The following is a 19,408-nucleotide window of genomic DNA, read 5'->3' on the forward strand; positions in this document are numbered from 1 at the left end:
CTTTGACTCTCCTTCCATTGACAGGCAGGTCTATGTCCCCTTGAAAGCAGGTGGGCTTGGTGAGCGCTTGACCTGCTGAGTACGGCATAAGTGACACCATGTGGCTGCAGAGACTAAGTCACAAAACCCATGTAGCTCCTGCCTTGCTCTCTTGGAGCATTTGCTCTCCAGCCACAACACGACATGTCCTACTACCTGAGGCCAACGTGGGAGAGCCTATGGGGGGGGAGGGGAGAAGAGAGGAGAAGGAGACAGGTGCCTGAGGGGACCCAGCAGCTTCCAGCCCGGTTGTCTGCTAGCACATAAGGGACACCACGCCAGAGCTGCCAACTGATGTGGCCCAGATCACGACAGACGCTAATTACGGTTGGTGTTTTACACCACTATGCTTTGGGATCATTTGAACACAACGACAGATAACTTCAACAGCCCCAGAGCATAACACGTTTGGAAGGACAGGTCTATTGAGGCTTAGCACACGTGAGGCCCGTGTGCCACCCTCTCCCCTCCTAGGCTCAGAGCAGGGCCAGGCCAATCAATCGCAGCAGCACACTCCCCGAGGCCACACCCCCTCGGAATCCTGTTCAACCAGAGACCCAGGCCGGCACTACAGTTAGCAGAGTTGGGTAAGACTGATTTGCCATCAGGGACCTAAGCTTTCAGGCGGCTGTGCCCAGAGAAGCCCAGGTTCCTGGTGGCAGCTTAGGGGAAATCTGGGCAAAGCAGCTAGGGCTGTTGCTCCTGCAAAGCTCAGCTGAGAACGGACAGTAACAGTCCCCGAGTGGGGTCTCAGGGTCATGCTCGCTCGCCTGGCTGTCCCCCACATCATTGCTTCTTCCACAGTGCAGTCAAGGGACTCCCTCCCAGCTCGCCTCTAACACAGCATCAGAAAGGTCCCCACTGAGCCTCTGTGAGCGGTTCCCACATGAGCCGGTGGCCCATTCCCACAGAGTGGAAGCCAAAATCATGAGGTGCCAGGCTTTTAACTTCCAACTGCTCTCAGGAACGCTTGGGGGGGTGCCTGGGTGGCTCAGTCGGTTAGGCGTCTGACTCTTGATTTCAGCTCAGGTCAAGATCTCAGGGTCATTGGATGGAGCCCTGAGTCGGGCTCTGTGCTGGGGGTGGAGTATGCTTGTCTCTTTCCTTCTGCTCCTCCCCCTGGTTCTCCCCACCCCCAACTCTATAATAAATAATTTTTTTAATTTTTTATTTATTATTTAGGATAGTCCACACACACAGAGAGAGAGAGAGAGAGAGAGAGAGAGGCAGAGACATAGGCAGAGGGAGAAGCAGGCTCCATGCACTGGGAGCCCGACGTGGGATTCGATCCCGGGTCTCCAGAATCGCGCCCTGGGCCAAAGGCAGGCGCTAAACCGCTGCGCCACCCAGGGATCCCTATAATAAATAATTTTTAAAGATATTTAAAAAAAAAGAAAGAAATGCTTGGAAGACCCGCCTCCACAGGCCCTGCCCCCCCGCGCCTGCCCACCCATCCACATGCTGGCATCTGGCCACACCTTCGACAGCCCAGGCAGCTGGTGACAGACAGGCTCCCAAGATGGGAAAGGAGGAAGAGCTGGGTCCCCACATGCCTCCTGCTGGCTGCTGACAGCATCCTAGCCTGTGTCTGGGAAGCGAAAGTCCAGCTCCCTGGCCGGGCTCCCACCGGGAAGGGCCCCAGGTGGCAGGTCTGACTTTTCAGCCTTTGCTGCCTGCCTCCCACTTGGGTGCCTGCCCTTAGAGCATGAAGAAAAGCAGCAGCCAAGAAGGAGAGGCGAGTGGAGATGGCTGGAGGGAAGGCACGGGGCCTGGCCCAGAAAGGAACGTGGCCTACCTGTTGACGAGCAGGAAGTTCGCCATGAGGCACAGCACGGAGGAGACGGTGGAGGCAACAGTCAGGTAGCTCTCAAAGTAGTTCTGCAAGCACAGAAGTGAGGGGGCTGCTGATGTCACTGGGGACAGCCGGGAGGCCCCCCTCGAGAGCAGAGACAGGGCACTTCCCGGGGGTCTTCAGAAACCTATGAGTGATGGATGATAGGTCTACCCCAAGATGGCATGGTCCCACCCCATCATGACCCAAGACCACTTAGTCACTGAACCGACACTAATACAAGCTGTGTGAAGTGCTAGGGACATAAGTTAGGATAAGATGCTCTCCCCACCCCAGGGAGGCTGCCTGCGGCTCTGCAGCCCGTGCTCCCACCTATTCTATCTGTCCTACCCACAGAGAGCCAACGGGGACAGGACTCAGCCGCGAGCATGTGCACACAGAACAATTGTGCCCTACCAGCCTTCTTTGCCTACCACCCAATTTCAATTATCCAAATGCATTTTGTTAGGTCCCAACCACATTCTCACATTCTTGCAACCAAGGGAGGCCTCTTAGCAATCCACCAACCCTGATCCCCACAGGGTCGAAACTTTGTGCCGACTCTGGATTCGCCCCCTCAATAGAGATGCTACCCAAAGTCAAAGCCACTTTGGGAAATGGCTCCTAGACTGGCCAAGAGGACGAAAAGGGGGCATTTTTCTGGAAGCAGTAGTAGGGTTTTCTAGACAAAGCATGCATGAGACCACACGATAAGGAGCTCCTAATTACAACGTGCTAGAACTTATAGCTAAAGATGCTGTATGGCAACTGTACATGGCTCTCAAAACTCAGAGAACTGCCCACTCCTTAGGGTAGATTTTACCATGTATTCGTTGTTCCTCGTGTATCTTTTTTTTTTTTTTTTTTAGATTTTTAAAAATTTATTTCTTCATGACAGACACAGAGAGAAAGACAGAGACACAGAGGCAGAGGGAGAAGCAGGCTCCATGCAGGGAGCCCGATGTGGGACTCGATCCCAGGACCTCGGGATCACACCCTGAGCTAAAGGCAGACGCTCAACCACTGAGCCACTCAGGTGCCCCTCAATATACCTGTCTTAAAAAAATCAGAAAGGGCTGATGACATAACTTGGCTTTGGTCATTGTATGTCAAGCCATGAACCCCAGCTTGGTGATGATCACGGGTTCTACGCTGTGAAAACAGATCAAGTGTATTAAGCATTTCCTGCGTGCCAAATACAAGGGCTTTGTATTAAGTATATTGTTTCCTCTGAAAAATAAAAAAGGAGCTGTGAGCATTTGACTCTGGAAAGCTCACAAAATTGGACTTAACTGAGGCAATATTTTGAGTCACAAATGTGCCAAGTGCAAGGGACAATGTGTGGAAAAAAAAAACCCTCACAAATGTGCAGAGAACTGTGGCCGTTGTAGGGATCGCTACAGAGAATGAGACAGGCTTCCTGCCTGCTAAGAAGGAAGCATCCCACTGGGAGTGTAAGATAGAGTGTGAAGGCATTTTCATCTCAAAACACCACAGGAAAAGATGTAAGAATTCTGTGGGTTGGTTCCCCCCCCCCCAAATCAGAGGTAGGAGTGGTGAGTTCTAGAAGGGGTTCTGGGTGGGTTCTGGGTGGAGGAGTGGGACCAGGGCAGGCGGACCTCGTGAGAGAACGGGAAGGAGTAGGGGTTTGGGGAAAGGTCCCAGAGGAGGTAGGGCCTGAGTGAGAGCTTGAAACGGAGGGTCAGCTCTGTCCTTTCTGGGAGAGTCTGATTGCGACATGGAGCCCGAGAGAAAGATATCAGAGTGAGCTCCTTCTGGCCTGACAATGATTGTTCCACGCTCCCTTTCCAAGCCTGCACGGTGCTTCGTGGTCTTTGAAATCTGCACCCTGAATAGGAGGTGGTGGTGGTCTTGCAATTAAAATGGTAATCACAGCGAATGCGGTCCATCAACCATGAGCCTTGGAAATAGGCTTCCTCCTTTGAGATGCCACCTCATTGTTCCTGCCCTGATGGGCTCAGTAGAGCCTGGACAGGACGGAGGCACTCAGTCAATTACGTCCTGACACAGTGGCTGAGCCGACGTGAGGCCAGGCAGGCGGCAGGCGGGAGCCAGGGAGAAAGGCCCCGAGGGAGAGACAGCCGCAGGTGGGGGCCAACCTGGACGTCCCCAGACCCAAGCCCCCTGAAGGGGTTCCCTTCACTCTGTGGCTGCTCATTCCGTGACACATCTCCGAACGCCCATCGCATGGGATGCAGGATCTCCTGTCTTTGTTTCTTCGAGCAGGCTCAGGTTCCCTGAACATTTTAGGAATGGGGATTTTCTATGTTCTGGTTTGTTGATATTTAAGCGGATAATAAGCCTTTTAATGTTGGAAAGCATTTTAAATATTGACAACCGAGTAAGGCCCTGATTCGCTTTCTGTTGATGGAGCCCATTCTCTAGGCTTTACCAAGAGCACGCAGGAGGGGCGGAATGGACTGGACCCCAGGCTGTTTTTCTATTGGTACAGATGGGGGGGAGCTGTGAGTGGCTGCGTAGGCTGACTCAGCACACCCCGTGGAGCTCTTCTTTCTTTCTTTCTTTCTTTCTTTCTTTCTTTCTTTCTTTCTTTCTTTCTTTCTTCTCTTTCTTCTCATTATTTTTTTAATTTAGTTCCTGATATACACATGTGGAGGAGTTTTACTTATTGTAAGCAGAGTTCTAGCAAAATGTGGTGGGCAGACTCCCTAGGTGGCCCCCATGGTCCCGGCCTCCTGTGCTCATGCCGTGGTATGTGAGCCCCTCTGCTAAGTGTGGGTGGGAACCTGTGACTTGCTTCTAACCAAAAGAATACAGCAAAGGGATGGACAGACACGGTTATGCATACAGGATAACATCACATGAGATGGAAGCACCTGTCCTACTGGACTCTTTTTTTTTTTCCTTTCTCCCTTGATAGGTCAGAGGATCCAAGTGGCCATGCTGGGGAACCTCCAAGTGGCAAGAACTGCAGGTGACCTCCTAGTTGCTCAGAGAGGTTTCTGGCCAACACCCAGCAAGAAACAGAAGCTCTCCATCCTATGACTGTAAGGAATTGGATTCTCTCTCTCTCTCTTTTTTAAATAACTTTTATTTATTCATGAGACACAGAGAGAGTGAGGCAGAGACATAGGCAGAGGGAGAAGCAGGTTCCCCACAGGGAGCCCAATGTGGGACTTGATCCCAGGACCCTGGGATCACAACCTGAGCCAAAGGCAAACACTCAACCGCTAAGCCACCCAGGTGCCCCAAGGAATTGGATTTGCCAACAGCCCAAGTAAGCCTGGAGATGATCCTTCTCCAACCGAGCCTCGGGTGAGACTGCAGCCCCAGCTAAGCCCTTGGGCCAAGGATTCCATCAAGCAGTGCCCAGACTCCTGGCCCACAGGGCCTATGAGATAATAAATGTGTTGTTTTAAGCCACTGAAGTTTGCAGTATCTTGTTATGCAGCAATGTGTTCCTAATGAACGAGGGCTTTGGAGAGCTGAGTTTCCTACTATTCAGAGTTTTTCTGAATATTGCTGCCTTCTTGTTGTAGTTTAAATTTAGTTTCTTGATGAAAATAGGAATAGCTGACCGTGATCTTTGCCAGACACAAAGACCAATATATCTGCCTGTGAGGGCAACAAAGGTTATGCTTGTGGACATCGGTCCCCTTGGCCTTTCTGCATCAAATCCTTTGCTGAAATTAGGCTCATTTTTGCAAGTGGCATGTGTGATTCCAAGAAATAGGACTTAGCTTACATGCCACCCCACATCTGCTCACCTTGCCTGCCCCTTGGGCTGTCTGCCCTACTACTCAGTCCCACGGTCATAAAGCCACTGCCACTGCTGCCCCCAGAGAAGGAGCTGACCGCTAAGGAGAGATGCCTGTGCCTGTACACTGCCCGGCCTGCCCCTGAGAAGCACTGGTTCCTGTTCCGGGGATGACGGTGGGAGGGGTCTGGGGACACTCTGAAGTAGGGTGGTGGGGGGAGGAGGGAGGAAGCCCTATGAGGCTTTGACCGAGAGGCAGGAAATGGGAAGGAGACAAGAGATAAACTTCTTGATTTTCTTTTCCCCAAACCGACTGGTCTAACATGTGGTGGCCTCTTGTGGCTTCTCTGGATTCATGCTGGGTGCCTGAGCAACCAGCTGTGTTTTGTTATCAGGCCATGTTTGCTCTTTCCCATCCCCGCCTCACTTCCCTTTTTCCTCACTCTTTCTTCCCTAGGACCGTGCACCCTGAGATGGCATTCACACAAGACAGGTGGCCTCGGGCTCCTTCCTGGAAGGCCCTACCTTCCATCCTGGATTATGCCCTTTGCAGACCTGCAGCTGGCATTTCCTTCCTGGGTTCATCTTGTTCACCCGCAAGGGATGTTGGGGCCACTGTCTCCTATTTTACTCCAGGAAATGTAAAAACCTTTGAATATTGGTTCAAACACATTGGTAACAGTCCTGCCTCCTCCAAAGGAATCTGTCCTCTCCATCCCACAGGGTGATCTTACGTCATGAGATGTTTGGGGATAATTCACGACATAGTTCACCTGCACTTGGGGCTGATTCCTAGGAGTAACCTCAAAAGTCTCTGTTGTTATTTATCACACCAGGTGCCCCACCACATGATTGATGAACGTGGCTTCCACCTCCAGAGGTGAACCCAAAGACTGCAAAGCCAGCGCCAGCCACGTAGGAGTGGAGGGATGAGGAGAGCGCCGGGGCAGTGGCACTGGGCCACCTCAGGTGACAGCAGAGGCTGGGCTTTGCACACCCAGAGTGAACACCAATCCTGAAACTGTGATATGAAGGAAGCCCCGCACAGTTGTGCAACATGGCAGCCCTGTGTATACAGTCCATGGAAAACCAAGTCTTGCTTGTATGTGTAACGGGGGTCGGTTTAGGCCTCACGTTCTTACAGATAAGAGACTGCGTGATTCAGCAAGAAGGTAGGGCCACAACATGACTGGGAGCAGCAAGGCAGGACATCACGAGATGATGGGGCCTCCCTGAGCAGGGTTCTCTGCCTCAGCAGTCGGGAGACCCTGAAGCTGGTAATCCCACGGCCCTCAGCCCGGCTGGAGGCCGCTGCCCCTCCAGTCAGCAACCCATTCCTTTGTTCACTGAAGATGCGGCCGCCAGTGTGCTCTGCACTGTGCTGGTGGCTTGGTGTATGCTCTCTGGGAGCACATACTTGGCACAATCCTACAAAGATCCTACAGTTTGAGTACAGTGCATACAAGGTATGGTGGGGGTGAGGGGAGGAGGGGCCCAGGGGGCTTCCCGCAGGAGGTGCTCTTGGACTACAGCCTGGGAGGCTGGGGGAAGTTTTCCAGCTGCCTATGGAAGGTGGGGGTGGTGGGAGGGAGACAGCACTCTAAGAGGCAGGAACAGGGCAGCCCAGGTGGCTCAGCGGTTTAATGCCGCCTGCAGCCCGGGGTGTGATCCTGGAGTCCCAGGATCGAGTCCCATGTCGGGCTCCCTGCATGGAGCCTGCTTCTCCCTCTGCCTGTGTCTCTGCCTCTCTCTCTCTCTCTCTCTCTCTCTCTCTCTGTCTCACATGAATAAATAAATAAAATCTTAAAAAAAAAAAGAGGCAGGAACAGCATGTGCAAAGGCATGGATGCTTCTTTGCAAACTTGCCCCTTGGGCCCGAGTGCCTTTGTGAGAGGGCCAAGTGCCCCTGAGGCCTTCCTCAGTATTGACAGAAATCTGTGGAGCTGTGACAAAACTGTGCTGTGCATAATGCCCAGACGTCCTGGGAGAGCTGGCCATGGAGCCACGGCACCCACCCTTCTCTTTTAGGGTGCTAATGGGAGACGGTGGCCGCGTCAGTCCCCTTATGAATTCACCATCCCAATGGCAGGTGAGGCCCAGCTGAGGACAAAGGATATATCTCATCTAAGCTCCCTATACTCAACCATCTCCCTGCACGCTGCCATCGGCTGGGGCTTGGGCGAGGCTCAGCACACTGGCAGCGGGGACACCAAAGTCATCCTTGGCATGGGCAGGTAAGCCTCAGAGTACCAGGTAACTGCCAGTGAACAAAACTGCTCATGCGTGGCCTGCACAGACCCCACAACCCCTCTGCTCTTAATGCAGCTTATAAGCGTAAGACGAAACTGGGTTTGCTCCCATTTTACAGATTAGGAGCCTGAGGCTAATAGAAGCACCTACCTGGCCAGTGCTGGTGGCAGATTTTCTGTTGGGGGCGTGGGAGTGGGAGGGTCATTTGGCTGCTCTAGGTGAGGTGGCCTGCCTCACAGATCCACAGGCCTGAACGCTGGCCCTGGGATTGCGACATGTCACCGGGACACCCCAGAGGCCAGCGCTGGCAGCCCATGTGCCTTCCCAGCAGTAAGCAGGAATCAGCTTGCAGAATCTGAGGTTCCATCAGGTTGGCGTTCTCCCTCTGTCCTAGGCCTTAAACACGGGTGACCTGCCCAAGCCAGCAAGCAAACGACGGGGTCTCCTTTCTCTCCCCTCTGCGGCTAATTCTCTTCTCCTCCAACCCCACAGTCCATTCCCCAGGCCATTTCCACAGGGCTGCGGCTCTGAGCAGAGTTAAAAGGAAAAAGATTCGGAGAAGAGCCCCGGCTTCTGTCAGCCACCCGAAATGGATGGACACAGTCCGCTGACGAGCACAGAGCATGCTCCAGAGGCCATTAGAGTCTGGAAGAGCCAGGCAGGCTTCCAGCTTCTCCCCTGACATGTGCCAACCCCAGCACAGCCCCGGCCCCCAGGCCGAGTGCAAGTGGGGCTCAGAACCCCGACCCCAGGGTGCCGGGCGGGTATGGGGGAGCCGCTCTGGCCTGTTGTGCCGGAGATGAGAAACGCACGTTCATCTGTCACACTCTGGCCGGGGCTTGCGAACACCAGCAAAGGGGAGAGCTGCTCTTCAAACACAATTTAAAAACCCACCAGAGCCAGCTGGCCAGATGTGAGGCCCATTTTACGAGAGGGAACATTTCCCCACCTCTGCCACGCTGAGAAGCTCTGTGCTAAGTATCTCTTCTGGAAGAATCTAATTCTGGGCTCAGAGGCCAGGTAAAGAGGTTTCTTTGGGCAGGGAGGCCCCGAAATGAGCCTGTTTATCTCTGGCAGGCCCTGGTTAAGCTGCTTCTCCCCGAATGCTATTTGGGCACTTTGAAATAAGTGCAGCAAATTAGTCATGAGCTGTGGCAGACTAACTTGGTGCCCGGCCGCCGGCGGCTCGGAGGCCGCCTTGTGCAGCCCCCACCTCAAGAGCAGGGCGGCAGAGGCAGCTGGCTCCTGCAGGGGCGAGAAAAAGCGATTCGGGCCCGGGGGTGGCAGCTCGAGGCAGCAAAGCGTTACCTGGATCACAGGGGCATGAAATTAGCAGCAGCAAGCTGGCTGGAGCCAAGAACAGTTTGCCGCTGCAAACTTGCTGTCTTCAGATAGCCCAGCTCTATGGCCTGGGATGTGGCAAGGAGGCGCCCTTGCCTTGGCATCGGCCCGGAAGTGAGCAGAAGGCAGGTGTCCCCAAGGGATGCAGCGGGCATCCTGTCTGTGGGCTCCCCACATTCAGGGCACAGGGCCAGGAAAGCCAACGGGGGCGTGGATGAGCTGGGAGGGCTAGCTGGGTGGGCAATGCCTGTTCCAGGGCCCACCCAGGCGAGGGACACAGGAGCCCAGGTCCACTAAGGTGTGATAGGTGGCCAGGGGCCCAAGGGGAGAGCAAAGCCAGGTCAGAATCAGACAGGTAGATGATAAAGATGCTGGCCAGATAGACCCAACCACCTGGTGGGGCCCCCCATCAGACCTGTATGCACAGCTCTAGGCTCTAACATCACCCCTGATGCTCGGCAGCTTTGTGGGCCATCTCCAGGCCCCAGCTCCCTGGGGCCACTATAAATCTTGTTCTTTAATAGCCCGGAGGCCCTTCTTAGCCCGCAATCCTTTTTTACATCTCCCTGGAATCCTGCCAGAAGATAAGCAGAGCTGCTGAGATTTTCTGGAATGAGCCTCCCTACTCTCCTCTGCCTCTGTGCAGAGCTCCTAGAGGACACCTTCTCTCCCCAACCTTCTACGACTTCTAGGAGACTTGCACCATGAATGCTCACCTTCCCTGTCTGCATTTTCTCTCTCTCCTTCACTGCTGGGCCTTCCTTCTTGCCTGGTTAACGGAAAAAAGTCTCTCTGACTTCATGGCTTCTAGCCACAAGGCCCCTCCTCCCCTTTGCCCCAAATTCCCTAGACAGGCAGCCTGTGCCCTCATTCTTAATGCCTTACCCCCTCCCAGGCTGCTCTGGGGGAAGACTCTTTCAAAGGGGTCTCTTTGAAGCCCACCCATAAGCAGCCCACCTGACACTACATACCACCCCAGCTATAAGGGGCTGAAGAGTATTCCCCCAAATGTACGTCTCCCCAGAACCTCTGAATGTGACTTTATCTGGAGATAGAGTCTTTGCGGACATAATTGGTTAAGATGATGTTCATACGGGATCAAGGTGAGCCCCAACTGCGAGGACTGGTGTCCTCATGGACAGGAAACGGCACACAGATGGAGGCGGGGAGAGGGCCATGTGAACAAAGGCAAAGAGACCAGAAGTACACTGCCATGAGCCAAGACTGCTGGGAGCCCTCAGAACCTGGAAGAGGCAAGTAAGCTTCTTCCTAGAGTCTTTGGGGCAGATGGACCCTGCTGGCCTCTTTGTTTGGAGCTTCTGGCCACCAGAACTGACAGAATAAAATCCTTCCAGGTCTGGGCACCTCCTCAGGGCACCCACACCCTCCCTCCCAGACTCTGGGACTCCCAGGCTGCCCCTCCTGCCCCTCCTCCTCCTCCCGCCACCTGTGCACTCTGCCACCAGAGACACCTCCTGAGCCCCACTCTGGGTTCCCTCAGTCCCTGTGCCACACTCCTGCCTTGGGGCTCACCTTTCCTGGCTTCTATAAGCCCTGTGCCTACATCTGTCCCACCCTCCAGAATAATTTTCACTGCCTACCACTCATCCTCCCCAAGTGGCCCACAGAGCCCCAGGTGCAAGCTCCCCCATCAAAGGCCTTGGAGAGCATCTTCAGGCACACCCCACGCTACCTGTCCCTAGGCTCCAGGGTCTGCCCTTCTCAGTGCTCCTGCTCCAAGTTTCTCTGCTTTCCTTCACCCTCTCCCCAGGTCGGTCACTTGCTGGTCCCCACATCCCTAGCCAAGGACAGTGGCTCATGCTCCCATCTCCGAGAACTCCCCTCCCTAGCTTCCCACCACTCAAGCTCCTCCTTGGGCCTGGCCACCCCCTGCCTCCCTGACTCCAAGCCATGCTCACAGGTCTGGTCCTTGGCTGCTTCCACTGTTTATCTCCAGAGCCTTGGAGCTCAGCCCTCCTTCGGCTCCTCAATGCACTGTTCCCCCTTCCTTGACCCCCCTGTTCCGGGACGCTCCAGTCTGGTTAAATGGTGGGGGGACATGTGAGGTGAGGGACGCCAGGAGGGGAGACTACAGATGGTGTCAGATGGAGGGGAGGGGTAGCAGGCCGAGGAGGGGTGCTTGTCTCAGAAGGAACTGGGGAGCCACGGAGGAAGGCTTCTGAACAGCACTGGTATGCTCAGTGCTGGGCACAGGGGGGTGGCCTGGCCGGAGAGGGTAGAAGGATTGACGGGAAGCAGCAGGTGGCAGTGACTACACATTGATCCGTCCATCTCTTTGCTCAAGGAAGAGTAAAGGCAGCTGATGTGCTAAAGCCCGTTCACTTACTCAACAGCAACGACTGAGCACCTTACAAGTGCCAACATGTCTTAGAGGCTGGGACCCCTCGGGGCTCTAGTGAGGGAGGTAGGAAAAGGAGTAAACAAACACAAGTGAAGAAAAAAAAAAAGACTGCAAGTTACAGTAAATGGGATGAAAAGAAAAACCAAGTAAGGAGCTCTACAGAGCTTAGTGGGGGGCCTGATGTTGGTGAGGGTGGTAAGAGGCCACCTCTTTTTTTTTTTTTTTTTTTTTTTTTTTTTTTTTAAGAGGCCACCTCTTGAAGGAGCTGATGTTTAGACCCGAGGATAAGCTATGTGAGGGGTGAAGGGAAAAGCATTCTGGACAGAGGGAATAGCATATGGCTAGCCCCAAGGCAGGAGTGGGTGTGGTGTGTTTGAGCACCTGACAAAGCAGGCTGATCCTGGATTGAGGGAGTCAGGGAGAGAGTGGGGCGGCCAGGCTGGAGGCCAGGGGAGGCCAGGGCAGGCTGGGGCAAACAGGCTGGCGTGGGAGTTTGGATCTTATTCTAAATGCAATGGGGAGGCACTGCAGGATCCTTGGGCAGCTGAGAAACTTGGTCCAGGTGCACAGTCACTGAGCCCTCCCTGCGCTTTGCTGTTCTGAGTGCCTCTCATGTATTCGCCCCCTTGATGCTTACAGCACCTCTGCCAGGGACGAGTCCTGTTACAAACAGGAAATGGCTCAGAGACATGAGGCACTTGTCCAGTCACACAGCTCCAGCTCTGTCTGCAGCACTTGTCCCTTTATCTGGTGCAGCAGATGGCCTCTCCACTTAATATATTAAAGAGACCACCTCTGTAGCCTGCATGGTGACTCTATTGCAGGGGACACCCTGGGGCCACAGAGAAGAGAACTGGAGGCGCTTGAGACATTTAGGGAGGTGGAATCAACAAAACCAGCTGACAGACTGAGCATGGGGTGGGAGGACAGAGCAAAACAAAGTGGTACCCCAAAGTTTCCGGCGTGACTGACTTGCTATAAGCAGGGTGTGCAGCTGAAGGGGCGGTGGAGGGCGTCTGCTTCCGTGTAACCTGAATGTGCCAGTAAAACAACCTGACCAGGAAGGATCCCAAAGCCCTGAGTGTGGGGACCACGGTTCCAATCCTGGGAGGAGGATCATCCTCCTGTTCCCTCTCCTCTCCAGGCCAGCACCAGACAGGCCTTCCACAAACACTTCTAGATTAATTCACCGTTCTGCACATACTGATGGGGCTCAACAGATATTCTAGGCACATGGGATTCAGCCCAAGTTCCCGCTTTCACAGAACGGATGGTCTGGTCAGCGTGACGGTCGGCAAATGCACACACAAATAAATAAATAAATGATGTGCCAGGCGGCGATCAGTGTTCCAAACAGAAATCCTGCAGGGAAGGTACCCCTATACTAGATCTCGGAACACCCGTGGGGAAGACCTGTGAGGGAGCGTCTAGTCTAGGCAGGGGTCAGCAATCGACTGCCCACCTGCATCCCCCACCCCCTGCCCACCCAGGGCCAAATCTGCCTGCCTCCATTTTTATAAATACTAGAAACTGGTCGGACCCATTTGCTTATGGATTATCTGTGGTGCAGAGCAGGGTCTCTGCAAAAACGGATCACGTGGCCCACAAAGCCTCAACTACACACCATCTGGCCATTTGCAGAAAAAAGTGTGCCAACCTCCACCTAGTTTCTTACATAAGGAAAGAGAGCCATAAGTCACTCAGCAAATTTGAAACATGGTAAGAAACAGAACCAGCTCTCCTGAACCTCGGGTCCTTCTACCACTGGAGGTGAGTGTGGGACATGGAAATGTCACTTCTGCCAGCCCTTCTGCCTCCCTCATCCACCAAGCCTCCCCCAGGCTCCCCGACAAGACAAGCTGGCCTTTGATTTGCATCTTTTCTGCAGGCTGGAACCTCAGCAAGCAGGGCAATGGCTCAGTAGCAGTTAGAGGGAGGGTGTCAGAGGACCAGGGAGCCCGTCGGTCCACAGGATCACGGCCTCTGAGGGCGGACAGCTGACTCAGAGCTCCGTCACTGCTGAGGCTCAGCCCAAACTGTGTCCTTCCTCTTCTGTAGCCTGACCACATGGCCAGGGTGAGGAGGAGCAAGAGGCCTTCTGCACCTCCAGACTGCTCCAGAGCATCAGTTTCTCCATCAGGAAACTGGGGAGGATAGTACCGAACTCATCAGGTTACCCTGCAGATAAGGATGGTAGGTCCAAAGATGGGTAGGCATGGATTTCATGGCAGGGATGTGAAGTCAGCGGGTCATTGCCAGTCTTCCAAGAAGACTCCCCATCTACCCACACACCCTTCGCTGGCAGGGGCGGCTTCTGCGGCCCCCAGAGGTCTGACATCTTCGGTGTCCCAGGGCTGAGAGCAGGGAACAGGGCCAAGGTGTGTGGCATGTGGGTAAAGAGGAGGTGGTCTAGTGGCTCTCCAAAGAAGGAAACCCAGGAGGCCCGCCCAGAAGAGGGAGCAGAGGGACTCCTGAGAAGACCTAGCCAGCACTTCCTTACCCAACATGCCTGCAGGGAGGCCGAAGCCACAGGCTCACAGGGTTGCTACAGTCCTCAGGTGTGTGTGTGTGCACACACAGAGGACCCCTAAGAGGCCGGCTAGGACTGCTCCCCCCACCACCACCACCACAGACCTTCCCAGATGATGATTCCTGTAACGAAGGCACCCGGCAAAGACCAGGATCTGGCTCTGCTCTCTAGCATACACTTGATGATCAATCACGTTAAGGAGACATTTGAGCACTTAAGGCCCAGGCCATGTTCTAATTTGTCGAGGAAATCGCCTCTGGATTCCAAGGACGAGTGCGAGAGGAAATAAAATCGAAGGCAGAGGGGGTGGGGTGGGGAGTGATCGATAACCCAGGGGGGCCAGGGAGCAAGGCGCGGGTAGGGAGCGGAGGCCGTGAGCACGCACAGAGAAAATAAAAAGAGAATTTGAGAAGTCCAGGCCACCGAAGGCGTGACTGACAGTGTTTTAAGTCGGGCTTTTTCTCTCCCTCTGCAGGATGCAGCAAGAGCTAAAAACAGAAGAAAAAGCCATCACAGGTATATTTATTGGGAATAGCATACTGGCTGGGTCTGCAGTTAGAATCAGAGGGTAGACAAGGGAATAAAAAAAAAATGACTTACTTTTGGTTCTAATTTTTAAAAATGGTTTAGAGCAGCCATCCTGCTAGCCCAAGCCACTGGGCAGCTGCGGGGAGGGACCTGCCCTCTCTGCCGGGCGGCCGCTCACCCATGCCCTGCATGCGAAGTCTGGGGCCCCGTTCCCTCCTGCCTCACCACCAGACTGTCTCGGCTGTCTCCCCTTCGGGATGACAGGGCTCAGACCAAATCCTGCCTTGATATACTTTTGTGGGGGCAAGGGGGTGTTTTAGCACCCTTCTTTGGAATTCTGCTCTTCAAGAGAAGATTGCCAAATGAAGTCCACAGAGCATTTCTTCCATTTGGAGGGATGAAGTTGCACTAGGACTGGCCTGCGGGAGCATCATGATCCACCTACACCCAGAATGGTGCAAGCTTCTGTGGCTTGCATGTGGCATGGAGAAGTGGTTCCCCAATACATCAGGAGCACCTAGTGACAGCAGCCCAGGCCCACCCCAGGGAGGAGGAGCCAGGGTGGTGGGATATGGGAATCTGGGCATTTACTTGCCAAGTGTGCTGGGAAACACGATGCAGATTCCGATACCTCTGGGTCACAGCCCCACTCTCACCTTCCTAGCTCCGTGCCATTAGCAGGTTCCTTAGTGCTTCCACCTTTCCTCCCTGTCAAATGAGGCAAAAATGCATCCTCACGGCCGGCTGGCAGCAAACTGGTAGAACAGGGTCGGTCTTTCTTTCTTTCTTTCTTTCTTTCTTTCTTTCTTTCTTTCTTTCTTTCTTTTTCTTTTTTCTTTCTTTCTTTCTTCTTTCTTTCTTTTCTTTCTTTCTTTCTCTCTTTCCTCTTTTTCTTTCTTTCTCCTTCCTTCCTTCCTTCCTTCCTTCCTTCCTTCCTTCCTTCCTTCCTTCCTTCCTGATTTGGTTTATTTACACATGAGACACAGCGAGAAAGAGGCAGAGACATAGGCAGAGGGAGAAGCAGGCTCCTCATGGGGAGCCCGATGTGGGACTCGATCCCGAGATTCCAGGATCACGCCCTGGGCTGAAGGCAGATGCTCAACCGCTGAGCTACCCAGGTGTCCCAAGCAGAGTTTTTCAAATGACAGGTTGCCACCCACTAAGGAATATGAAATCCATCTAACGGGTCACAACTCCAGTTGTTTCCTTTTATCTTGGCTGCCTTCTCTCCTATAGGTAAGGATGACTCCTCTTCATTCTCTCCTGCCCTACCCCCACCCCGTACCCGGCAGCCTCAGGGACCTCACTTGCCTCGCTTTCTTGTTTCTCACACCCCCTCTCTACTGGGACGCCTGCATGAGCACACACACACTGGCTGCTATTTCTCCTGAATAACAACTAAAACCAAACCAGAAAATCCATACCTTTTCTGACCACCCTTCCCCTGGCTCCTGTCTGGCTCCTCTAGAGTAAGAGTTTGGAAGCTGCCTCAGTGTCCCTCTCTTATCCTCCAGCTAGGCTAGCAACCTCTGCACATGGTGAGGGCCTCCCCCCTCACCCGACATCCCAAGCACTCTGCAGATGCTGCTGGGGTCCGGAGAGGAGCTCTGACAACTCGCCCTGGAGGAAGTTCTCCCAGAGAACTCTCATCATGTAGCCTCAGTCTACAGGGCAGGTGCTCTGGTGGGGGGCAGAGAATAGCTCCTCATGACCCCTATGCGGTAACCTCTCCCCTGGATCATGTGGCTGCATGTTGGCCTCACCTGGAGAACTTACACATGCTTGTGCCCTTGCCCCTCCTTCAGTTGCACTAGAACTAGGTGGTTGGGGAAGGTGGGTGGGCTTTAAAAGCTCCCCAGGGGATTCTAGTCTATCCGACCAGGGTAGGTGGAGAGGCCGGAGGGCATGCTGGTCAGCAGAACAGGCTCTGCTCATCTCCGGACTGCTCCAGAGCCTCAGTTTCTCCATCAGGAAACTGGGGACGACAGTACCAAACTCACCATGTTACCCTGCAGACAAAGATGGTAGGTCCAAAGGTGGGTAGGCATGGACTTATGGCAGGGACGTAAAGTCAGCGGGTCATTGCCAAGACCTCTGATAATCTGTCTTCCAGTTTCCTCTTCTTCAAACTAGGTCATCCTGGTTCCTTTTAACCCTACCTCTCTGAATTGGGGTGTCTGCCCTTGTTTGTAAGGATGGCTTCCAAGGCATGCCTCCTCCTTTTTTGGAGGGTACTAAGGGATTGGGCCGGGACTAGGTGTTATAATGAGGGGATGTCCTTGGACGCCCCTGTGAACCAGGCCAGCCCAGGTCCCTTGCCTACAGCAGAAATCTCACTTCATGTCTATGCTAACCCACATGAAAGAATTGCTTTGGTGGTGGCCACTATGACCCCCAGATCTTCTTCTGTACCTTTGCAGACCCATGCCCTCCCTATTTTGGACTGGGGTGATGGGGCTTTCTTCCCCAGCCATACAGTCACTAATGCAACAAATGTTTAGTGTTGCCATTATGTGCTGGGCACTGTGCCAGCTGTGCTGAGGGCACAGGGATGTATGTAAGAGGGCTGCATGCCCTACCGCAGAGAGCTCAGAGTTTAGTGGTGGAGGCATGCCCGTCTGTGAACTGAGTACTCTCATCATGGATAATAACACTCCCACTCTCCCACTTCATGGACCAATTTTGCAATCATCTGTCCATCTAAAGTCTCTGTGACATTCTCTACAGCCCTCATTCACTATGTGACTTGAGGCAGCTTACTGAGCCTCTCTGAGCCTGGCTTTTTGTCTAAGCCAACAGTTAAAAAGAGAGGCGAGTTTAACACCCCCGCCAGCACAGCAGGCCCAGAGTCGGGCTTAGAAGACGGCGGCCGCCACGGCACCCCACGGCCCCACCTTTTCAGAGCAATTCTTCCCTGCTCATGCTCTAGTTTTCTGGGCTCTGGGCCCAAAGGCCTGTGGTGGATTTATTCACAGTTCTTATTCCAGGGACTAGAGACAAGGGGGCAGGTGAGCACAGGACACCTTCTAAACCATCCCCAAAGCTGTCCTGGGTAGAAGGGGAGAAGCCTGGGATGGGAAGTGACCTTGAAAGTCACATCAACAGGAGGGGAGGGGGGGGTCTGTACCAACATTTCCACTCAGCCCAACCCCCCAGCCAACAGTATCAGTCCCTGGGAAATAATAAAAGGAAAGTACAGGAAAAAACCAGCATCTAGACCCACAGCTAATTGAGTTGCAGGTGGTGGCTAGAGACAGACGCACTTGACTCCTCCCCCTCCTTTCCCCAAAGTGGCCCTTAGGGGACAGAGCAGACAAGCCACCTCTTGCAGGGAAATCAAGAAGAGTGGGAAAGAACTGGGGAGGTGGGTGGCAGGCATGAGGAATTAGGCAAAGAAAAATGGCCTGCAAAATGCAGAAACACCTCAGCATGCTTGCTTCCCAGACCCGGCCCATGAATCGAGGGGTGACAGGTCTCTCATCTCTGATGCCAAGAGCCAGGAGCTCCGGGCAGCCGCAGGTACTACATCTGCACCTGCCAGCACTTGGAAAGAGGCAATAAAGCATCGTAGCAGGGCCTGGAATGCTAAGTGCCTGCAGCTGGGAAGGGGCCTGCCTTGCAGCGAGAGCAGTTCACCGCAGACGTCCGCCGTGCGAGGCCCCACTCCCGGGCACTGGCCGGGGCTTCCTCTCCTGGCCTGAGCAGCCTGCTCCCAGAGGCCGAGGACATGGACAGAGGAGGGGACAGGCCAGATGCACACTCGGCCCAGCCCTGGGGGCTGCCCCGGCCGGGTGCTGGCCCAGCAGGGATCTTCTGGACAAAGCCCAAGCGGGCTGGGTAATTTACCGAGGCTGGCAGAAGCTGGGATGCTTGAGTCACTGGTATATAAAAGTGGATCATAAAGCACCCCAGCTAAGCCAGACGTCTGGAAATACACCAGGGCCACATGCAGCTTGGAAGTGTGGGCCCCATCCCCCAAGTGATAATAATGATAATAATGTTTGTACAGCACTTACAGTGGCAGTGCCAGAGCCTGTTCTCAGGGCTTTGTGTGCATATTAATTTACTTAATCCTCGAAGCAGCCCTAAGAAGCTGGTGGTAGTAGCATCCTTCTGTTCTATACCAGGAAAACGGGGCAGCACAGGCCGGAGAGCTAGGCACCAGCCAAGGCAGGATTTGAGTCCATGCGGTCTGCTTCCAGAAGCCATGTTCCAGCTCGTGTCTGTCCGACTCTGCTGGGCTCATCAGTCACCTTGGGGGGGGGGGGTAGTATGTGGTAGCCTGCAGCTCCTGACTCAGCTGGTCTGGGGTGGGGCCCCGCATCATTAATAAGCTCCCAGGTGACGCCGGGTCCAGTGACCAGACCTTGAATAGGAGGCTCGAAACTCCTAGACCACCCTCCTAAGTATGACACCTCTTGGCTGTGGAAATGGCTTTATGCCACACTGCTCTGGCCCTGGGGGCATGTACGAATCCCCAATGCAAACAGGTCTTGGCAGGGCAACAGAATCAAGGGGCTGGGGCCAGGGGAGGGGGCGTGAGGTCCTAGAATACCCACATCCCCTCCTCACCTTAGCTTCATTCAATCAGAATCTCTGCAGTGGGGCTCAGATACAGATTAAAAAAAAAAAAAAAAAAAAACAACTCCCTGTGCGATTTCAGTGTGTAGCCGTCGTGTACAGTCCCTGAGACAGACAATAGGGCTGCTCCAATCAGTGTGTCAGTTTTATCCCTACAACACTGGGGAAGGGTCTTTGGGGTTAGGTCAGGGATTTCAGACAAGGGGT

The 19,408-nt window shown here is 53.9% G+C and overlaps 1 protein-coding gene across 1 annotated transcript in view; it reads right to left on the reverse strand.

Annotated features, from left to right (window-relative positions):
• SLC29A3 (solute carrier family 29 member 3) overlaps positions 1-19,408 on the reverse strand; it is a 40,928-nt gene that overhangs the window by 16,211 nt on the left and 5,309 nt on the right. The window contains exon 3 of the mRNA XM_055325483.1: positions 1,835-1,917. Coding sequence (XP_055181458.1) covers positions 1,835-1,917 — 83 coding nt within the window. The remainder of the gene's footprint in view (positions 1-1,834; positions 1,918-19,408) is intronic.

Source organism: Nyctereutes procyonoides, unplaced genomic scaffold, assembly GCF_905146905.1.
Source record: "Nyctereutes procyonoides isolate TBG_1078 unplaced genomic scaffold, NYPRO_anot_genome, whole genome shotgun sequence".
Lineage (NCBI taxonomy): Eukaryota > Metazoa > Chordata > Mammalia > Carnivora > Canidae > Nyctereutes > Nyctereutes procyonoides.